Genomic DNA, 19,997 nt, shown 5'->3' with positions numbered 1-19,997 from the left:
TCTTGCCGAATTCTGTTGCAGTTAGCTCTCCCCCAATTTAGCACCCTCACTCGAGGACCACTCTTGTCCTTATCCATTACTTTTTGAAAACTTATGGAATTGTGATCACTATTCCCAAAATGTTCCACTATTGAAACCTTGGTTAACTGGTCAGGCTCATTCCCCAATACTAGGTCCAGCAAGGCCCCCTCCCTGGTTTGACTATCGACATAGTGTTTCAAACAGCCCTCTTGGACACACCTAACAAATTACTCTCCATCCAAATCCCTGGCACTAAGGAAGTCGCAGTCAATATGGGGGAAATTAAAATCCCCCACCACAACAACCCTGCTAGTTTCACATCTTTCCAGAATCTGACTACATACCTGTTCCTCTGTATCCCACTGGCTGTTGGGATTCCTATAGTACAACCCCAACATTGTGATTGCACCCTTCCTATTTGTGAGCTCTACTCATAATGCCTCTTTGCAGGATCCCTCAAAGATATTCTCCCTCATCACAGCTGATATGTTCCCTAGCAGTAATGCAACTCCCCCACCCTTTTTGCTGCCCCTCCGTCTCATCTAAAACATCAATACCCAATTAGTGGCTGGTTTAGCACAGTGGGCTAAGGTAGCTGGCTTGTAATGCAGAACAAGACCAGCAGCGCAGGTTCAATTCCTGTTCCAGCCTCCCCGAACAGGTGCCGGACTGTGGCGACTAGGGGCTTTTCACAGTAACTTCATTGAAACCTACTTGTGACAATAAGCGATTATTATTATTATTACCCCAGAATATTAAGCTGCCAGTCCTGTCCCTCCTTCAGCCATGTCTTCGTAACAGCAACAATATCATAATTCCCCACATTAATCCAAGCTCTAAATTAATCCATTTTATCTGTTATACTTGAGTTGAAGCAAACACTCCAGACCTTCAGACCCACTGAGATCAGCGACTTCCTTCTACTTGCTCTCCCTCTTTGCTATATTTGTCTTAGTCTCAAGCTCTTACCCAGTCTCTATACTTGCTGGCCTGTTGCTCCAGTTCGCAACCCCCTGTCATACTAGTTTAAACCCTCCCAAATCACATTAGCAAATCTCCTGGTGCCCCTCCAGTTTAGGTAAAATATCCATTTGAGAGAAATTGTGTACTTTGATACAGATATCTATTTTCAACCAGAGAACTATACTTGTGAAGGTTCAGTGGACTTTGAGAACAATTATGTGCATTATTTTCCAGATTGACTATAGTTATGTCAAAATGCAGCATTTTTCTTCTAAGTTTTACAACATGTTTCTTTCCAAAATTAGTCCCGCCCCTTGCCTCCACTAATGTAAATGTACTAATTAGATGAGTCCATTTAAAAAAAAGATACTATTGGAATGCAGTGGCTCAATGTGATTCTGGAAATTACAATTTTTACTTTTGGATCAAATAATCTGTTTTTGGGGGTCATGGTTGAGGGAGAAATATTGCCCTGGAAACTGGAAGACCGCCCTGCTCTAACTTGTCGAGCTCAATAGAATCCTTCATCATACACCTGAGCACATGAGGCTTTGCTTTAACTTCTCATCCAAGCAGCAACACTAATGAAAATGTTGTACGGACTTGTTTCTGCCAGAGGTCAGCCTAAATTATGTGCTCGAACCTGTACAGGATATGAATGTATAACCTGGCAGGCAAGATTGCTATCAATTTAATCAAACTTACACTCGAATGTCTTCAAGGAAAATCTGGCAGCTTCTTCAGTTGTAAAGATTGATAATTAGTTTTTATTTTTACAATGTTTTCATTGTATAATCTGTTTCTAAACACTTTGATTTCTGAGTAGCATCATTATTTTAAAAACAGCTTCATCTTTTTTGTTTATTCTTGTAAATTATTTGTTGCATCAGTGGTAAAGAAGTGCCTAAAGCCCCTGATTGCAGTTTAAAAACATTTGGCTATTGGGCATAATCGCTGTCTTCAGATCTTTAAAATTTTTTTATTTGTTCATGGGATGTGGGCATCGCATGTTGCCCATTCCTGAAAGCATTTAAGAGTTAACAACATTGCTGTGGGTCTGGAGTCACATGTAGGTCAGACCAAGTAATGACGGCATATTTCCTTTACTGAAGGACATTAGTGAACCAGATGGGTTTTTACAACAATCGACAATGGTTTCATGGTCGTCATTAGCCATTTAATTCCAGATTTAAAAAAAAAAATGTAATTCAAATTCCACCGTCCGCCCTGGTGGGATTCAAACACATGTCCCCAGAGCATTACCCAGCGTCTCTGGATTACTAGTCCAGTGACAATACACTACACCACTGCCTCCTATGTTAATAGGACTAACATCCAAGGCACAGTTACATCCAGTTGTTTGGGAGATATAGATATGCTTTCAAATTACTTTTTCATTCTCCAATTTTCTCTTTCTACTTTTTCTCCTATCACCCCCTGATGCCCTCTCGAAGCTCATGTTAGCTAATATGAGTAACCGTTATCTCTTTCCACTCTCTCTCTCCTTTCAATCTCTGTAGTCATTCCTCTCTCTTTAAAAGGCCAACTCCTGGGCCCACTGTCCTTGCAAGATAATACCCCACCTTGAACCTCTCTTTCCTCTTAAGTCCTTGAAGGTGTTCTTGTCTCTCAAAACCATGCCTATCGTTCTTAGAATTCCATGTTTGAATCCCTTCAATCGCGTATTAGCCTTGACCACAAAATCAAAATGTCTTTTATCAAAGGCACAAAATGACACCCTGTGTAACTGTGATAAAGGTTACCTGCCCCTCCTTGTCCTTCTCAACCTGACTGCAGCCTTTGGCACTACTGACCATGCCATCCCCCTTCAAAACCTCTCCACTATCTTTTAGCTTGGTTGGACTGCCCTCACCTACTTTTATTCAGATCTGTTTACTGGTAGCCAAATTATTACTTGCAATAGTTCATTACTTGCAATGTTTCTTCTTCTGGTGCCATTACCTCTGGTGTCCCCCAATGTATTTTCCTTGAGTCCCTCCTATTTCTGATCCACATGCTGCTCCTCAGCAACATTATCCTGAAGAATAGCATTAGTTTTCACTTATATGCTGCCAATTCTCGAAGACCACACTGTTACTAAATTATCACACTGCAAATCTGACATCCAGTATTGAATGAGCAGAAATTTCCTCCAGTTAAACTTTGGGAAGACTGAAGCCATTATCTTGGGCCTCCGCTCCACACTCCATTCGAGGGCAATCAACACTATCCTGCTCCATGGTAACTAACTGCATCTAAACCAGACTATTCACAGCCTTGGTGTCAGTTGATCCCAAGATGAGCTTCTAACCGCACTTTTGTGGCGTCGCTCAACTACCCATTTCTTCCTCCAGAACTTCACTCTACTTTGTCCCTGCTGTAGCTTATCTATTACTGAACCTTCATTCATGCCATTGGTACTTCTAGACTTTACTATTCCAATGCAGTCCTGGCTGACCTCCTACATTCTACCCTCTGTAAACTTGAGATCAACCAAAACTATGCTTGCAGACTGCTCCTTACTTGGCCCAAGTCCCATTCAAAGACTGCCCCTGTGTTCACTGACCTATATTGACTTGGTTAAGCCGAGTCTCAATTTTAAAATCTCATCTGTGTTTTCAAAGTCCACTCTGGTCTCATTCCTTCCTAGCTGTGTATTTTTAAAAAAATATTTTTTTATTCTCCTGATTTTCCACATTTACATCAAATACAACAAATGATGACCAACAATAACAAATACGGTATCAATCCCCCAAACAGCATCCCCATCAATATACAAACCCAAGCATTCACCCATACATGACCGTTAATTAATGTACTCAACCCCACCAATGTTCGATGGCATTCAAATCTTGAAAGTGAAATGCCCATGAATTCTACAACCCTTCCATCCTCCCCCTCAGCTCAAACTTCACCTACTCGAGCATGACCTTCACCCCAGCAGGACTCCCCTCCGGGCAATCAGCGAAGCGAAGACTAAAACATCTGCCCCTGCACCCGTCTGCAGCCTGGGCTGGTCCGAACCCCGAAAATGGCTTCTAGGGGCCCTGGCTCCAAAATCACATGTACTACCCCTGAAGTGACTTAAAAACCTCCCTCCAATATACCTCCAGCCTCGAGCAGGACCAAAACATGTGAACATCGTTTGCGGAGCTCCTCCCACAGCGCACACATACATCCTCCACCCCCTCAAAGAGTCAGTTCATCCTCGCCCTCGTGAGGTGCACCCTATACACGACCTTCAGCTGCGTCAGCCCCAACCTCACGCACAAGGTTGAGGCGTTCACCCTTTGGAGTACCTCACACCACAGACTGGCTTCCATAACCTTCCCCAACTCTTCCTCCCACTAGGCTTTAATCCCCTCCACGTATACCTTATCCTTCACCCCCTCCAACTTTCTCCCATAGATCACCGACACCACCCACTTCTCCATTCCCACTGCAGTCAATACCTGTCCCAACAACAAGGGGGCCGGCGCCATCGGAAAGCTCTGAACCACCTTCCTGGCAAAGTCTTGGAGCTGCAGGTACCTAAATACTTCCCCCTGCCCCAGTCCATATTTCTCCCCCAACTCCTCAAGCCTCTCAGGAACAGGTCTTTAAATATCCTGACCCCCCCTCCCCTCCCATCTCTGAAACCTCCCATTCAAACTTATGGTTCCGCCTAATCGACATCTCTCTTGACCCTGCCCACAACTTAAAATGCTGCCTCAACTGCCTACAAATCTACAGCTTTGCCACCACCACTGAACTCCCAGAATATTTACCCGGGGCCATCGGGAGCGGTGTTGTTGCCAGCACCCTCCGGCCCCTTGCACAGACCCTCCTCCATTCTAACCCACTGGGGTGGGGGTCTTTATTCTGAAAAATAGATAATCTAATCAAGGATTTATTGACTTCTGCAAGGCCTATGTGAAATTAAAATGAAAATCCCTTATTGTCACGAGTAGCTTCAATTAAGTTACTGTGAAAAGCCCCTAGTCGCCACATTCCGGCACCTGTTCGGGGAGGCTGTTACGGGAACTGAACCGTGCTGCTGGCCTGCCTGGGTCTGCTTTAAAAGCCAGCGATTTAGCCCAGTGTGCTAAACAGCCCTGTGAAGATGGTGTTGGTAGGTAAATATCAACTGGAAGACAACACTTGATTGGGGCAGACATATTGGCCCGTTACTTCCTCAGAGTGGCAATCACCGGCAGATTCCCACTTAGTTGCAACTTATCTACTTATCCTTGCCTGAAATCCAAAGTCCCTGTCTCGACCAACGTCCTGACTCTGGCCCGGTGAGACTGAAATAGTGAAACAACTCTGTAGAGGGGTCAAGCATAGTTGCATCGGGAGTGGATGCTTGGTGGTGAATGGGGGTATCGGGGATGATGTGCGGGTCTGGGGATGGGGTGTGAGTCCCTGGGAGGGGCTGGGTCTTTAAAATAGCTGTTCTGAAGTTAGAAGTGCTTTTTTCCTCTTCTAACTCTTTCAGAGTAACTGAGTGTAAAACTGTCAGAACCATCCAAATGCAGTGATTACTTTGTCAGGTGGTTCCAGCCCAGCACAATTGTCTGGGGGAAATAAACTCTTGCGGCCAATTACTGAGTAAATCCTTTCATGGGAACTTCCGAGAGGATTTCCCCAGCATATCTTTGGGGTACCCGCCCAAATATGACACCAGGAAATTATGACCTATTATCACAATAAAATAACCAAATACACTTTGATACTCACAATTTGATAAGATTAAGGACACACCTTAAACCAGAAGTTGCACTAGGTACAGGGCTAAGTGAGGCTCTATTCAAGTGGTGCTCAATGTTTCTTGGACACAAATTATAGACGTCTGAGGTTACTGAGAGACGTGCTGATTCAAGTCCTTTGTGTGTGGTCCTCTCTTCACTTGAAATGTAAATTTTTGGAGGAATTGATAGGGAAGCAACACATACGGGGAATATTTTTATCTCCCCAGTACCCGCAACTTCAAAGATTCAATTCATTCCAAACCCTGGCCCAGTGCTACCAGATCCTATTTCATCTTGACCCTTACCCCTTCCCGAGTTCTGATAAACTTGTCCAATAACACCAACATTCCAGTGATTAGGAAGGCAAATGAAATGTTGGCAGAGGAAATGAGTATAGAAGTAGGAGGTTTTGCTCCAGCTGAACAGAGCTTTAATGAGACTGCATCTGGACTGTAGTGTATAGTTTTGGTCTCCTTACATAAGAAAGGATATAATTGCACTAAAATTATTCATTAAAAGTTCACACAATTGATTCCTAGAATGAAGGATCATTTTATGAGGAAACATTGAGAGGGTTGGACCTACAGCATCAGAGTTTGCTGCATGAGGTGAAATTATTGAAACATATTCTGAGGGAACTTGGATAGGGTGGATGCTGAGAGCATGCTTCCCCTTGTTGGGTAGTGTAGAACAAGGGGACATAGTTTAAAAATTAGTGGTCTTCTATTTAAGACTGAGATGGCGAGGATGTTTTTCTCCGACGGTCTGTGGAATTCTTATCCGCAGATAATAGCAGAGTCTACATCATTAAACATAGCGGGGTGGAGACCACAAACCGATCAGGCATGATCTTATTGAATGATTGAGCAGGCTCAAGGGGCTGAATGGCCTACTCCTAACCCTTGTGTTCCCTTGTGTTCTTGTATAAATCTTTTAGCATGCAATATATTATTTTTGCTACTGAGGGGATGCTGTGGGGCAACAGGCCTGTCACTATGTTCCAGATGTCTAATTGCGTTAAGTAAATATAGTCTGAGCTAAACCTGAATTTGTATTTGCTACATGGTGAGGAAAGTTTACAGATTGAAATGTGTTCTTAAATTTCCTGCTTCAGGTCAAGAGAAAAAATAATAATATTGCTGCTTTTCTATCTTCTATAGCTTTGAAGTGTGAGTGTGCTTTCAATAAAGTATGCAAATTGAAACAATGACAATGGAGTCGATGTGGGAAATTAAACTTTTCTCAAAACCCTTTGTGCTTCTCTCCTGCTGTGTAATTATTTTTGCATATCTTATTATCTTGCTGTTAATTTTCTATTTTTTTCATATCTCATTTTTCTCTGGATGATTGTCTTTCACTTTTCTCACTATGGTATCTCAATCGCCATGTTCAGCATTTTTCTTTGGCCTGGACTTGACACTTGAGGACTCGGAATAGAGTCATAGATGCTTAGAGCATGGAAACAGGCCCTTTGGTGTCGGCTTGTCCATGCTGCCCAGTTTCTATCACTAAGATAGTCCCACTTGCCCGCATTTGGCCCATATCCCTCTATACCCACCCTGCCCATGTAACTGTCAACTGTTTTTTAAAGGAAAAAATTGTACCCGCCTCTACCACTGCCCCTGCGGCTCCAGCGTCATGCTTGGCATGAACAGGCTGTGATTAACCACGATTACTTTAATTGCTGTCCCTCTATATTTTCAGGTTATCAAATCAAGTTGGGTTGGTGGTGGCTATTTTGAAGTGGGGTTATCTTGTTTGCGGGGGTTGGGGGGTGCTAAGGCCTGGTGCGTTGTGAGGCCCGAGTGCGAGGCAGGCTGGAGGTCAAAGAGTGAGAGGATTTGTATCTTCCCCAAGCGCTGTGCTTTGGAGTTGGGAAGGGGGGTCCTTTTCTCCAACAACCTGGAGACTGCTGTCCTGGCACTGCCGAACCATCTAGGACCAACTCAAGGCCTCTTGTGCCTGGAGGAAGCCTGGCTGCTTAACCAAAGGTCACATGCTTTTCGGCCTTGTTTTTATACACTTGAGTGAGGGGCTATTTGAGGGCCTCTAATGTCATAGTAAGGGGTCAGTATTTTGAGAGAATTCTGCTGTGAGGAGTTGTTTCTGAGGATTTGATCATTCGTAACTGATTTATTTGGTGGAATTTAGTGCTGTGGTGTGTTGGTGGCCTTTTTGAGATTGATAGCTGTAGTGAGAGACTTTTTAGTGGGGATTTCATACAGTGGTGAGGGGCTGGTGGTTGTGGGGGGAGGTTGGTACTGTTGTGGTGAGTGCCTTTTGGGGGGTTTAGTGTTATGTCGTGGCTTACTGAAATGGTTTAGTATTGAAGTGAGGGTTTTCCTGAGGGGGTTAAATTGTTGAGATGGTGGGTTGGTAAGGGGGTTTCATAAGGTCGCGAATTTTGATGGGGAGGCAATGGCATGGCAGTGCTATCACTGGACTAGTAATCATGGCACCCGTGGTGGAATTTAATTCAATCAATAAATCTGTAATTGCAATGTAAACAGAGAATGGTGGAAAAGCAGGCCTGGCAGCATCCATAGGGACAGAAAACAGAGAAAATATTTTGAGTCCATATGGCTCTTCAGAGCTATAGAGAGGGAGAAATGTGTTGGATTATATACTATATAAGAGGGGTAGAGGAGTAGAAGGTCAGTGATTTGTGGAAGCTAGGAGAGCTTTCAACAAAGATGTAGCAAACTTTAAGAATAAGTGACAGATGACCCAGTGGTATAGTGGGAGGCAGGATTTTTGCATTGGGGCAAAATATGTTTGGGATATATATATTTTTTTTAATTGGAGGAGAAAGGTCACAGTCTAAAGTTGTTGAATTCAATGTTGAGTCTTGAGGGCTGTAACATTCCTTTTTTAATAAAATATTTTATTCAAGGCATTTTCAAATTATTTACAAAGCACAGAACAAAAGTAACCATTGTAGTCCTAATACCAAACTCCTCCAGGTCCCAACCCTATCCACTTTCCAATTATTAGAAAACTACAAAAAATAACACACAACGCAGTTTAAAAAAAACAACCCCAAAGCCCCCAGCTGATGTTTACCATTCCTTAAAGAAGGCAACCACATTATGAATGAAACTCCCGTGGCCATGAAGTCCTGTGGTAAGACTGGAACCTGGAGCCTCTTGCTCAGAAGCAGGGATGCTGCCCACAAATTAGTATCATTTGTTATATACCAATTTGGTCTTGGGCTATTTTGATCGACTGAATTCATGTGAAGGTAACACCTTCAGAAATTTTCATAATTTAATGTATAGTACAGGTCGGTTGCATAGTTCTTCTAAGGAAGACTTTCCTTCTGATGGAATTAATTTAATTCAAGTTGTCAACTTGTGAAAAATGCATCTTGCTCTTGTACTTGACCATGGCATTCTAGAGACAAACGTGAACTCTTGTATTTGAAAATCATTTGGTGAAACATCTTATATTTTCAAAGGCTGGTACATTGTTTTGTGAGGAAACTTGGTTTAAAACTACAGCTGTCCAGGCATATGTGAACATAAGAAATAGCAGCAGGAGTAGACTATAGAATCCCATAAGCCTGCACTGTCATTCAGTGCGATCTTGGCTGATCTCTCTCAGCTCCACTTCCCCAGTTGCTTCTATTTATATGGCCATGTGCTTCAAAGAATAAAGGTGATATCAAACAACAGATAACTTGGTTTTATAAATGAGTGCTACAATACTTTTGGATGGTGGTTATTGGTTTTGCTAAAATGTTCTTTTGTTTACAACCCAAGATTTTGCGTTTTCAAGTTCACAGCTGCAGTTACCATTTTGGGCTGTACTCTATCTTTACTATCTATTTTAAGAACAATAATGGCCTTGCCACTAAACAGTTCTTTTCCTTGCTTGTCTTTCAGGTGGCTACCATGCTGTGAAAATAGGGGACCTGTTTAATGCACGATATCATGTGATTAGGAAGCTAGGATGGGGGCATTTTTCTACAGTATGGCTGTGCTGGGACATTCAGTAAGTGAACATTTTTATATATAAATGTTACTGATATTCATTTCATTAGATATTTTATAACAGGCAATAGTTTAATAATAGCAGTTAAACTGGACTTTCTGTCAACTTCCACAATGTGGTAGTTTCTCAACCATCAAAGTTCCCTGACTCAGGCTTTCTTTTTCACACACCATTCCCACATATCCTCCCATCTTCCCAAACTGTGCTTTTTTCATAAGGCCAGTGAGCACATTTTTATCATTGAAGAATTAACTTGTTTTCACTAAGCTGAAGAATGGAGACTGCTCTGGTTAAAGCCACCCCTGGCCCAATCCTATATAAGTGAGCATGACTCAAAATCCCCTTTCTTCCTTTTGCCTGCTCTCAACATTCATTACTTTAATTTTCTTTTACCCCATCCCTGCCATGGTTCACCACTGTTCCACTATTCCATAGTTTCACTCTTAATTGTCACAGCGTTTTTGACACTGTCTCAAACATATTTACTTCATGTGCTTGTGTGGCCTATAATCCCATCTTTAATCCCCTCATCACTACAAGCCATCATTGCCTGCAAGCACAGGGCGAATTTCAATGTGTATACCAATGATAGCCAATTCTATTCTCTGCCATCCACGCTAACTTTAGAGTTGTTGCCTATTGACAACAAATCTCAAAATACCAGACAGCATCATTTCCTACAGAAAATCCGTACATCACACTCTGCCAGGTGTCAGCATTCGATCAGTAGTAGTACAATTGAGTCATGAGGCCATGGGTTCAAGCCCCGCTCCCAAAGACTTGAGCATAAAGTATTCAGTTAGGTGTTGAGGGGGTGCTGCTCTTAGATGCTGTTTTTCAGATAAACTATTAAACCAAGTTCACATCTGCTTTAGTCATTGCAAAACAATATAGGTTTTGTTTTTAGCTAATGAGCAGGGTGCCTTCACGTGTCCGAGCTAACATTTATTCAGCAATCAGTCGCACCAAAAACATTCTATCTGGTCATTGATTGTTTGTGGGACCTTGTTCTATGCTTCAAAAGTACTTCATTAGCTGTGAGCAATTTAGGATACCCATTCTTGGTGTAGCTTCACTGGCTTTATTAATCCCAGGACATCAAATTCAAGATCCATGTCTTTGTTTTCAAATTCTTTCATGGCATCATCCATATTATTTGGGAAATCTCCAGCTGTGCATTCAACTGACTCTGGATAATAGTCCCATACTTCCTCTGCTCCACCAATGGAAATTGATCAATCGTCCATTATGTTCCTTCCCTTCCGAATTTGTGTATAAAAGCAATTTGCCTTGATATTTAAGTGAAACAAAATCTTGTGGATGCCATCTGAAATGAGCCAGAAAGTGCTGGAAATAGTCAGCAGACCTAGCAGAAGAAGAATCATATTGGACTCAAAATGTTAGCTCTATTTCTCTCTCCACAGATGCTGCCAGACCTGCTGAGTGTTTCCAGCACTTCCTGTTTTATTTGCCTTGTAACTTATCTGCTTAACTTCAAATGCCACTTTAAATGCATATTCGGCCTTAATTTTGGTTTGAGTACTTTGATTTCCATTCAATGAGACCTGAAATCCCAGCCCAAATTGGTGGGATGCAAGGCTAGTTTGTTGGGATGCTCATATGAAATGAGTTGTAACAGTCTTTAAAATATGTATTTAAATTGACAGTCTCGTGGACAAAAGGATGACTTCTCTGGACACCCTGCTCTTCAGTGAAAAATGCTGTGGGTTTTTTTTGTATAATTAGAACAGAAATGAACTTTCTTTAAGTATAAACTCAAAAACTACAGGCCAATCAGTTTAACCTTGATGATGGAAAAGCTTTTAGAAATGATAATCCAGGACAAAATTAACAATTGCTTGGATAAGTGTAGATTAATTAAGGAAAGCCAACATGAATTTGTTAAAGGTAAATTCTGTGTAACTAACTTGATTGAATTTAGATGATGTAACAGAGCATGGTGTGAGTAATGTGGTTAGTATGGTGTATATGGGCGCTCAAAGTTTTGGGAAAAATGCTACGTAACAAGTGCCAGCAATGTTGAAGCCCATGGAATAAAAAAGGGACACTGTCAGCATGGAGATGAAGTTGAATGACAGGAAATGGCAGTAACGAACAGTTGTTTTTCAGACTGGAGGAAGATTTGCATTTGATTTCCCCTGGGTAGGTACTGGATTACAGCTTTCCTTGTTGTATATTAATGACTTACACTTGGAATATAGAGCACATTTTAAAACTTACATTGACACACAAATGGGCAGTGTTGTCAATTGTGAGGAGGATAATAGTAGACCTCAAGGTGATATAGACAAACTGATGGAGTGGACAGACATGTGGCAGATGAAATCCAGTGTAGAAAGGTGTGAAGTAATAAGGTTTGGAGGGATGAATGTAGAGAGACAATATAAACTAAATAGTAAAGTTCTCTCAGGAGCAGAGAGATCTAAGGGGTATATGGCAGAGAAGATTGAGAAAATGGTTTAAAAGGTGTATGGACTCCTGGGTATGGAGTACAAAGCAAGGAAGTTATGATGAACCTTTGTGAAACAACTGGTTCAGCCTCACCTGGAGAAATGTGTCCAATTCTGGGCACCACACTTTAGAAAAGATGTGATGGTTTTACAGAGGGCACGGAGAAGATTTTAAGAGAATGGTTCCAATGGCCAGGAATTTCAGTTATGTGGATAGATTGGAGTAACAATGGTTATTCCCCTTCGAGAAGAAAAGGTTGAGAGGAGATTTAAGGCAGAATTCTCCAACCATTCTCACCGGCGGCATATTCCAGGCACGCTGACGGGAAACCCCCTCCACGGATTTCCAGGCGGCGGGGGTGCTTATAACAGCAGCCAATGTTGGGCTGCCTCCGCCATTGCAAAACACACCGTGTGGGCATGGAAAAACCCACCCTTAATGTTGAAAATCATGACTGATTCAGACAGACTAGATCTAGAGAAATCATTCCCATTCATACAAGGGTCGAGAACCAAAGAATACAGATTTTAAATGATTGGCAAAAGAACTAAAGCCGAGTCAGAAAATAACTTTTTTGTGATCCGAGTGGTTAGTGTCTAGTGCTGCCTTGACGGATGATATAGGCAGATTCACACATAGCTTTCAAAAGGGAATTGGATAAATACCTGAAGAAATAAAAGGTGGCAGGGCGACAGGGAAAATGCAATCAAGTGGGACAAGCTAAATTGGTTTCGCAGAATTGGCATAATGCAACAGGCCAAATGGCCTCCTTCTGTACCATAATCGTTCTGTAATTCTGTAACAGCTCATCTGAAAAGTGGCACCTCAGTAAATGCAGCGAAATAATCTATATTTCCACCACCGTGCCTCAATACTTTCATTATTCAATGTCTACGTTTCTCTTCCACGCTCTCACCATCCATAATGCAGGCCATTCTTTTATGTGATCAATGTTATAATAAGTGAAAGTTGTTGTTGCTTTAATTTTCATTTTGTTTTTCCAATAGAGTTGTCTATTCCTGTGATAATACTTTTAATTTCAGCTTTTTTTTGTCTAACTACAGTGTATTCACACATTACATGTTAAGGTGATATGTTTGAAGTGTTTTAGCTCACGAGGCACAAGACACATCTCTGCTTGAAACTACTGAATAATTTAACAGCATTGGTAAACACCATGTTTCTATAAGAGAGCAGACTATTTATCCTTGATATCTCATGGGTAAATTTAGCAATCTGATAGGAAAATTAATTACAAGACACTCCATGCCTTCTTTCCGTTAAGTTTTTTTTCTACCTCTTGTGACTGTCATGGCACAATGCACACTGCTTTAGCAATTGACGGAAGGCTTAGATTTCTATTTAACACATTGGTTGTGTATAGCCCCAGCCTCGTAAATGTACCCTTGAATTTAATCAAAGGCTACCAGCAAGCTGAAATTGGAAATCCACACAAAAAATTGTCGTCTTCCAGCAATGCAGATTGTTGTCCAGATTTATGGTTAAAGGAATCTGAAGTATATTTTGAAGGATCATTTTCAAATCTGCTTTGCCAGTTACTAGGTTCACTGAACACGTATTGGAAGCAGAGTACTGTAGAACTTAATACATTTTGGTATGTATCAATGTTTGCATCTGCATTATCTTTTTTAAAAATATTTTTTATTCTCCTTTTTAACATTTTCTCCCAAATTTAAGCCCAACAGTAAACAATAATCAGTAACGAATGTAATGTCAATCCCCACATCAATAACAACGATCCTATTCTCCCACCAAACCCCAGACACCATATATTATTATATTTCTCCCTCCTCCCCACCCCCCATGTTCAATGTGATCCAATTCTCAAAAGTGCATAATGAATAATGTCCATGAATTGTAGAACCCCTCCAAACATCCCCTCAATTCAAATTTGACCTTTTTCAAGCATCAAGAATTTCAGCAGGTCCCCCCCGCCACGCCAGGGCGCAGAGTGGAGAGGTTGATCTCCACCCTAACAGGATCTGCCTTTGGGCGATCAACAAGGCGAATGCTACAACATCTGCCTCCGCACCGTTTCCAACCCCGACTGGTTCGACACCCCGAATATGCCCTCCCGAGGGCCCGGGTCCTGTTTCACATGCACCACTTTACAGATTACCCTAAAAACCTCCTTCCAGTAATCCTCCAGCTTTGGACAGGACCAAAACATATGAATGTGGTTTACGCCCCCCCCCCCGCAACGTTCACACACATCTTCTACCCCCTCAAAGAGCCGCCTCATCCTTGCCCTTGTAAGGTGCGCTCTAAACACCACCTTCAGCTGTATCAGCCCCAACCTCGCACATGAGGTAGAGGAGTTCAGCCTGCGGAGCACCTCACCAGAACCCCTCCTCCGTACCCTCTCCCAACTCTTCCTCCCACTTTGCCTTGATCCCTTCTAGTGGCGCTTTCTCCTCCTCGAAAATAGCCCCGGAAACCGCCGATATACCCCCTTCTCCAGTCCCCCTGTCGTCAGCATCTCCTCCAGCAATGTGCAAGCTGGCTCTACTGGGAAGCTCTGAATCTCCTTTCCGGCAAAGTCTCGAACCTGCATGTATCTAAATATTTCCCCCAGCCCATAATTGGCTCCCAGCTCCTTCAATCCCGCAAAACGACCCCTAATAAACAAATCTTTTAGTGTCCTAATTCCTTTCTCCTCCCATCTCCGAAAATTTCCATCCTAGTTCCCTGGCTCAAATCTATGGTTCCCCCGAATCGGCATTTCCATTGACCCTGTCCCCAACCCGCATCTGCATTATCTTTTTTTCTAAAATAATTTTTATTGAACATTTTTTACAAAATATATAACAACAAGCAGTAACAAACAACAATAAAACAACATAATAAGCATAACACCCCCAAGACCGTATCAACGCATATATCGAGCCCCCCCCCCACCCCCCCAAACCCGGTAAAAAACAAGAGAACTTGAAAATAAATCAAATTAAATAAACATAGTCAACACCCCCCCCCCCCTTTTTCCCCCTCTCCCCCCCGGGTTGCTGGTGCTGCTGACCTAGTTCCCTATCGCTGAGCCAGAAAGTCGAGGAAAGGCTGCCACCGCCTAAAGAACCCTTGTACCGATCCTCTCAGGGCGAATTTGACCTTCTCCAGCTTAATAAAACCCGCCATGTCATTGATCCAGGTCTCCACGCTTGGGGGTCTCGCATCCTTCCACTGTAGCAAGATCCTCCGCCGGGCTACTAGGGACGCAAAGGCCAAAACACCGGCCTCTCTCGCCTCCTGCACTCCAGGCTCCACCGCAACCCCAAAAATTGCGAGTCCCCAGCCTGGCTTGACCCTGGATCCTACCACCCTCGACACTGTCCTCGCCACCCCCTTCCAGAACTCCTCCAGTGCCGGGCATGCCCAGAACATATGGGCATGGCTCGCTGGACTCCCCGAACACCTGACACACCTGTCTTCGCCCCCAAAGAACCTACTCATCCTAGTCCCGGACATATGGGCCTGGTGCAGCACCTTGAATTGGATGAGGCTAAGCGCGCACATGAGGAAGAAGAGTTAACCCTCTCCAGGGCATCCGCCCATGTCCCATCCTCGATTTGCTCCCCCAGCTCCCCCTCCCACTTAGCCTTTAGCTCCTCTACTGACGCCTCCTCCACCTCCTGCATTACCTTGTAGATATCAGATACCTTCCCATCCCCGACCCAGACCCCCGAAAGCACCCTGTCCTCCACCCCCCTCGCGGGCAGCAAAGGGAATCCCTCCACCTGCCGCCTAGCAAACGCCTTTACCTGCAGGTACCTGAACATGTTCCCCGAGGGGAGCTCAAATTTCTCCTCTAGCTCTCCCAGGCTCGCAAACCTCCCGTCAATGAACAGGTCCCTCAGCTTTCTGATGCCCGCTCTGTACCACCCCAGGAACCCCACCATCAATTTTCCCCGGGACGAACCGATGGTTCCCCCTTAGCGGAGCCTCCATTGAGCCCCCCACTTCCCCCCATGTCGCCTCCACTGCCCCCAAATCATGAGGGTAGCCGCCACCACCGGACTCGTGGTATACCTCATAGGAGGAAGTGGCAACGGCGCCGTTACCAGGGCCACCAGGCTTGTGCCTCCACAGGATGCCATCTCCAGCCTTTTTCATGCTGCCCCCTCCCCCTCCATCACCCACTTGCGCACCATCGACACATTGGCCGCCCAGTAATACCCCAAGAGGTCGGGTAACACCAGCCCCCCACCATCTCTGCCCCGCTCCAAGAAGACCCTCTTCACCCTCGGGGTCCCATGCGCCCCCATGATGCTGCTAGTCACCCTCCTAAAAAAGGCCCTAGGGATAAGGATGGGCAGGCACTGAAAAAGGAACAAGAACCTCGGGAGCACCGTCATTTTGACGGACTGCACTCTACCCGCCAGCGATAGCGGCACCATGTCCCACCTTTTAAATTCCTCCTCCATCTGCTCCACAAGCCTGGTAAAATTAAGCTTGTGGAGAGTCCCCCAACTCCTGGCCACCTGCACCCCCAGGTACCTAAAACTCTTCACTACCGTCTTAAACGGGAGCCTACCAATTCCCTCCTCCTGATCACCCAGGTGCACGACAAACACCTCGCTCTTACCCAGATTCAGCTTATAGCCCGAGAAGCCCCCAAACTCAGAAGTACTCTGACCTCCTTCCATTAGTAGCTACACTCGCCATCGGAGCCCCATTGATGAACCCCTCCCCAAATCCAAACCTCTTCAGCACCTCCCACAGTTACCCCCACTCAACTCTATCAAAGGCCTTCTCTGCATCTTGCGCCACCACTATCTTCGCCTCCCCCTCAACTGCCGGCATCATAATAACATTTAACAACCTCCGCACATTCGTGTTAAGCTGTCTTCCCTTGACAAATCATGTCTGATCCTCATGTACCACCCCTATCACACAGTCCTCTATCCTGGTGGCCAGGATCTTCGCCAGCAACTTAGCATCCACATTGAGGAGTGAGATTGGCCTGTATGATCCACACTGCAGGGGGTCCTTATCCCGCTTCAGGATCAAAGAAATCAACGCCCGTGACATCGTCGGGGGCAAAGCCCCCCCCCCCCTTCCCATGCCTCATTGAAGGCCCGCACCAACAGGGGGCCCACCAAGTCCGCGCCGTCGTCTCTCTCCCCCCCCCCCACCGGTGGCTCCGACCGGGTACAGTTCCTCGTAAAAGTCCCTAAAGACCCCGTTCACCTCTGCCCCCTTCCGCACCACATTCCCACCCCTATCCATCACTCCACCATTTTCCCTAGCTGCGTCCCGCCTGCGGAGCTGATGCGCCAGCATCCTGCTCGCCTTCTCCCCATACTCATAAACCGCGCCTTGCGCCTTCCTCCACTGTGTCTCTGCCTTTCTGGTGGTCAGTAAGTCGAACTTGGCCTGCATGCTCCGCCGTTCCCCCAACAATCCCTCCTCCGGGGCCTCCGCGTACCTCCTGTCCACATCTAGGAGCTTCCCCACCAGTCTGTCCCTCTCCCTCCTCTCCCTCCGGGCCCGGATGGAAATCAGCTCCCCCCCGGATCACTGCCTTCAGAGCCTCCCAAACCATCCCCACCCGGACCTCCCCCGTATCGTTGGCCTCAAGGTACCCCTCAATACTTCCCCGGACCCTCCTACACATTTCCTCATCAGCCAGCAGCCCCACGTCCAGACACCACAGCGGGCGCTGGTCCCGTACCTCCCCCATCTCCAGATTGACCCAGTGCGGAGCATGGTCTGAAATTGCTATGGCCGAATACTCGGCATCCTCCACCCTCGGGATCAATCCCCTGCTCAGAACGAAAAAATCTATTCGGGAGTAAACCCTATGCACATGGGAGAAAAAGGAATATTCCCGCGCCCTCGGCCTCCCAAACCTCCAAGGATCCACCCCTCCCATCTGGTCCATAAACCCCCTCAGCACCTTGGCCGCCGCCGACCTCCTACCCATCCTTGAACTGGACCGGTCTAGTGGGGGATCCAGCACCGTGTTAAAGTCTCCCCCCATGATCAGGCCCCCCGCCTCCAGGTCCGGAATGTGGCCCAACATACGCCTCATAAAGCCAGCGTCATCCCAATCCGAGGCATACACATTTACCAGCACCACCTTCTCTCCCTGCAGCCTACCCTTCACCATAACAAACCTGCCCTCCTTGTCCGCCACCACCTCAGACGCCTCGAACGCCAGCCCCCGGTTCTTCGCATCTAATCCTGAATGGAAAACCTGCTAGTCACCCTCCTAAAAAAGGCCCTAGGGATAAGGATGGGCAGGCACTGAAAAAGGAACAAGAACCTCGGGAGCACCGAGCAACTCCTGAATGGCTGCCCCCTGGGCTGTCTGGATCTCAAGCAGCTTGCTGGTAGTCGCCTTCAGGGAGTCCAGCAACTCAGCCTTCAGCTCCGCAAAACAGCGCAGAAGAGCAGCTTGCTGCTCCTTCGCCCACTGCCACCAATTCTCGGGTGCTCCGCCGGCCGCCATTTTGTCCTCCTTCCCCCGCTTTTTCTGGGGAGCTGCTGCAGCCTTTTTCTTTGCCCCACTTCGGGTGCGCACCATAAATTACGGGGAATGTTCCTCCAAGCACCTTCACCCACCGGGAATCGTCGAAACAGTGCCGTTTGGGGCCCTAAAACAGGCCCGAAAGTCCTTTGATAGCGGGAGCTGCCGAACGTGCGGCTTAGCTCCGCATCACCGCAACCGGAAGTCCCGCATCTGCATTATCTTTAATATGTTATATTACAGTTAGGTTTCCACTATTTGAATTAACACTTACTTGATAACCGATTGAAGTTAATATAGAAGTGTGGACATAAATAATCAAATACTTAATTGATGTGTTCCTGTCTTGCTGAAACTATATGTAGAATGTTATTGACATCTGGAGTATCTCATTAATATTCTTGTCTTTTTTTTTGATTTTGCTCCAATTTCTGGAAAGGTTTTGCATTTGAATCTTTTTGGGGCTTTGCCTGTTGGTTTGCAATCTCACAATTAAATAATTTGGAAATGTCCATATTTATTGAAATGGTAAATATATGCTGAATGGAGCTGAGACAGGCACTATTGAGACTATGAAGCAAACAGTTTTTTCTCATCAGTCTTATTTATGCCGTTCTGATATTAAGGATGTAAATTGCAGATTGGTAATGTTTCATGGAAACTTTAAAGTAGCCTTATTATTGTAATGTCCCTAAAATACAATTTGGCATTAAAAATGTAATACTTCAAATGGTCCTTTTTCACTCAATTCTGTTTCTTTATTTCACTCTACAAATTGTTCAGTTGTGTTATAAATATTGCAGCATTTTTTTTGCTATTTCGTTCAAGTTTAAAACCTTCATTTGTCTGCCTCTGTAACTGTTATACAAGTTGGAAGTGGTTGCCATTTTATTTTTGGTGAAAGTATCTTTTAAAGGTTTGTTTTTCATTTATTGAGAAGATTTGTTTTGATTAATATGAATCCATCAAAGATGTGACCGGTCAGGTTTTCCCAAAAGCTGCAACCAAATGTAAAAATGCTCGTCAGAGAAAATTTTAAAAACTTGACTATAGCCACTCTGGATAAACTTAATCTAAACCAGTAGGCGTGCCTGCATTGCTCAAAGGCTTTTAAAAAGAAAATCATGACTTACATAATGTTTTATACATCTAATATGAAAAATATTTTGTGCATTTATTTCATGTGTACGTCATGAAAGAAATAGTTCTCCGTTTTATATCTATTCATGTATAATATATTATGCTTGCTATCCGTAAACTTTACTTCCCAATAAAGTTTCATCTCAACACTTATAATGGGAGAACTGTTGAGTAACATGTCAATATTTTCT

The 19,997-nt window shown here is 44.5% G+C and overlaps 1 protein-coding gene across 9 annotated transcripts in view; it reads left to right on the top strand.

Moving 5' to 3' along the window:
- The window catches only part of srpk2 (SRSF protein kinase 2), a 291,904-nt gene that overhangs the window by 168,581 nt on the left and 103,326 nt on the right, over positions 1–19,997 (top strand). For all 9 annotated transcript variants that reach the window (XM_038811607.1, XM_038811608.1, XM_038811602.1 and 6 more), the window contains one exon: positions 9,599–9,707. In XM_038811607.1, coding sequence (XP_038667535.1) covers positions 9,599–9,707 — 109 coding nt within the window. The remainder of the gene's footprint in view (positions 1–9,598; positions 9,708–19,997) is intronic.

The sequence above is a fragment of the Scyliorhinus canicula genome, chromosome 11 (assembly GCF_902713615.1).
Source record: "Scyliorhinus canicula chromosome 11, sScyCan1.1, whole genome shotgun sequence".
NCBI classification, from domain to species: Eukaryota; Metazoa; Chordata; class Chondrichthyes; order Carcharhiniformes; family Scyliorhinidae; genus Scyliorhinus; species Scyliorhinus canicula.
This window is presented reverse-complemented; position numbering and strand designations above follow the sequence as displayed.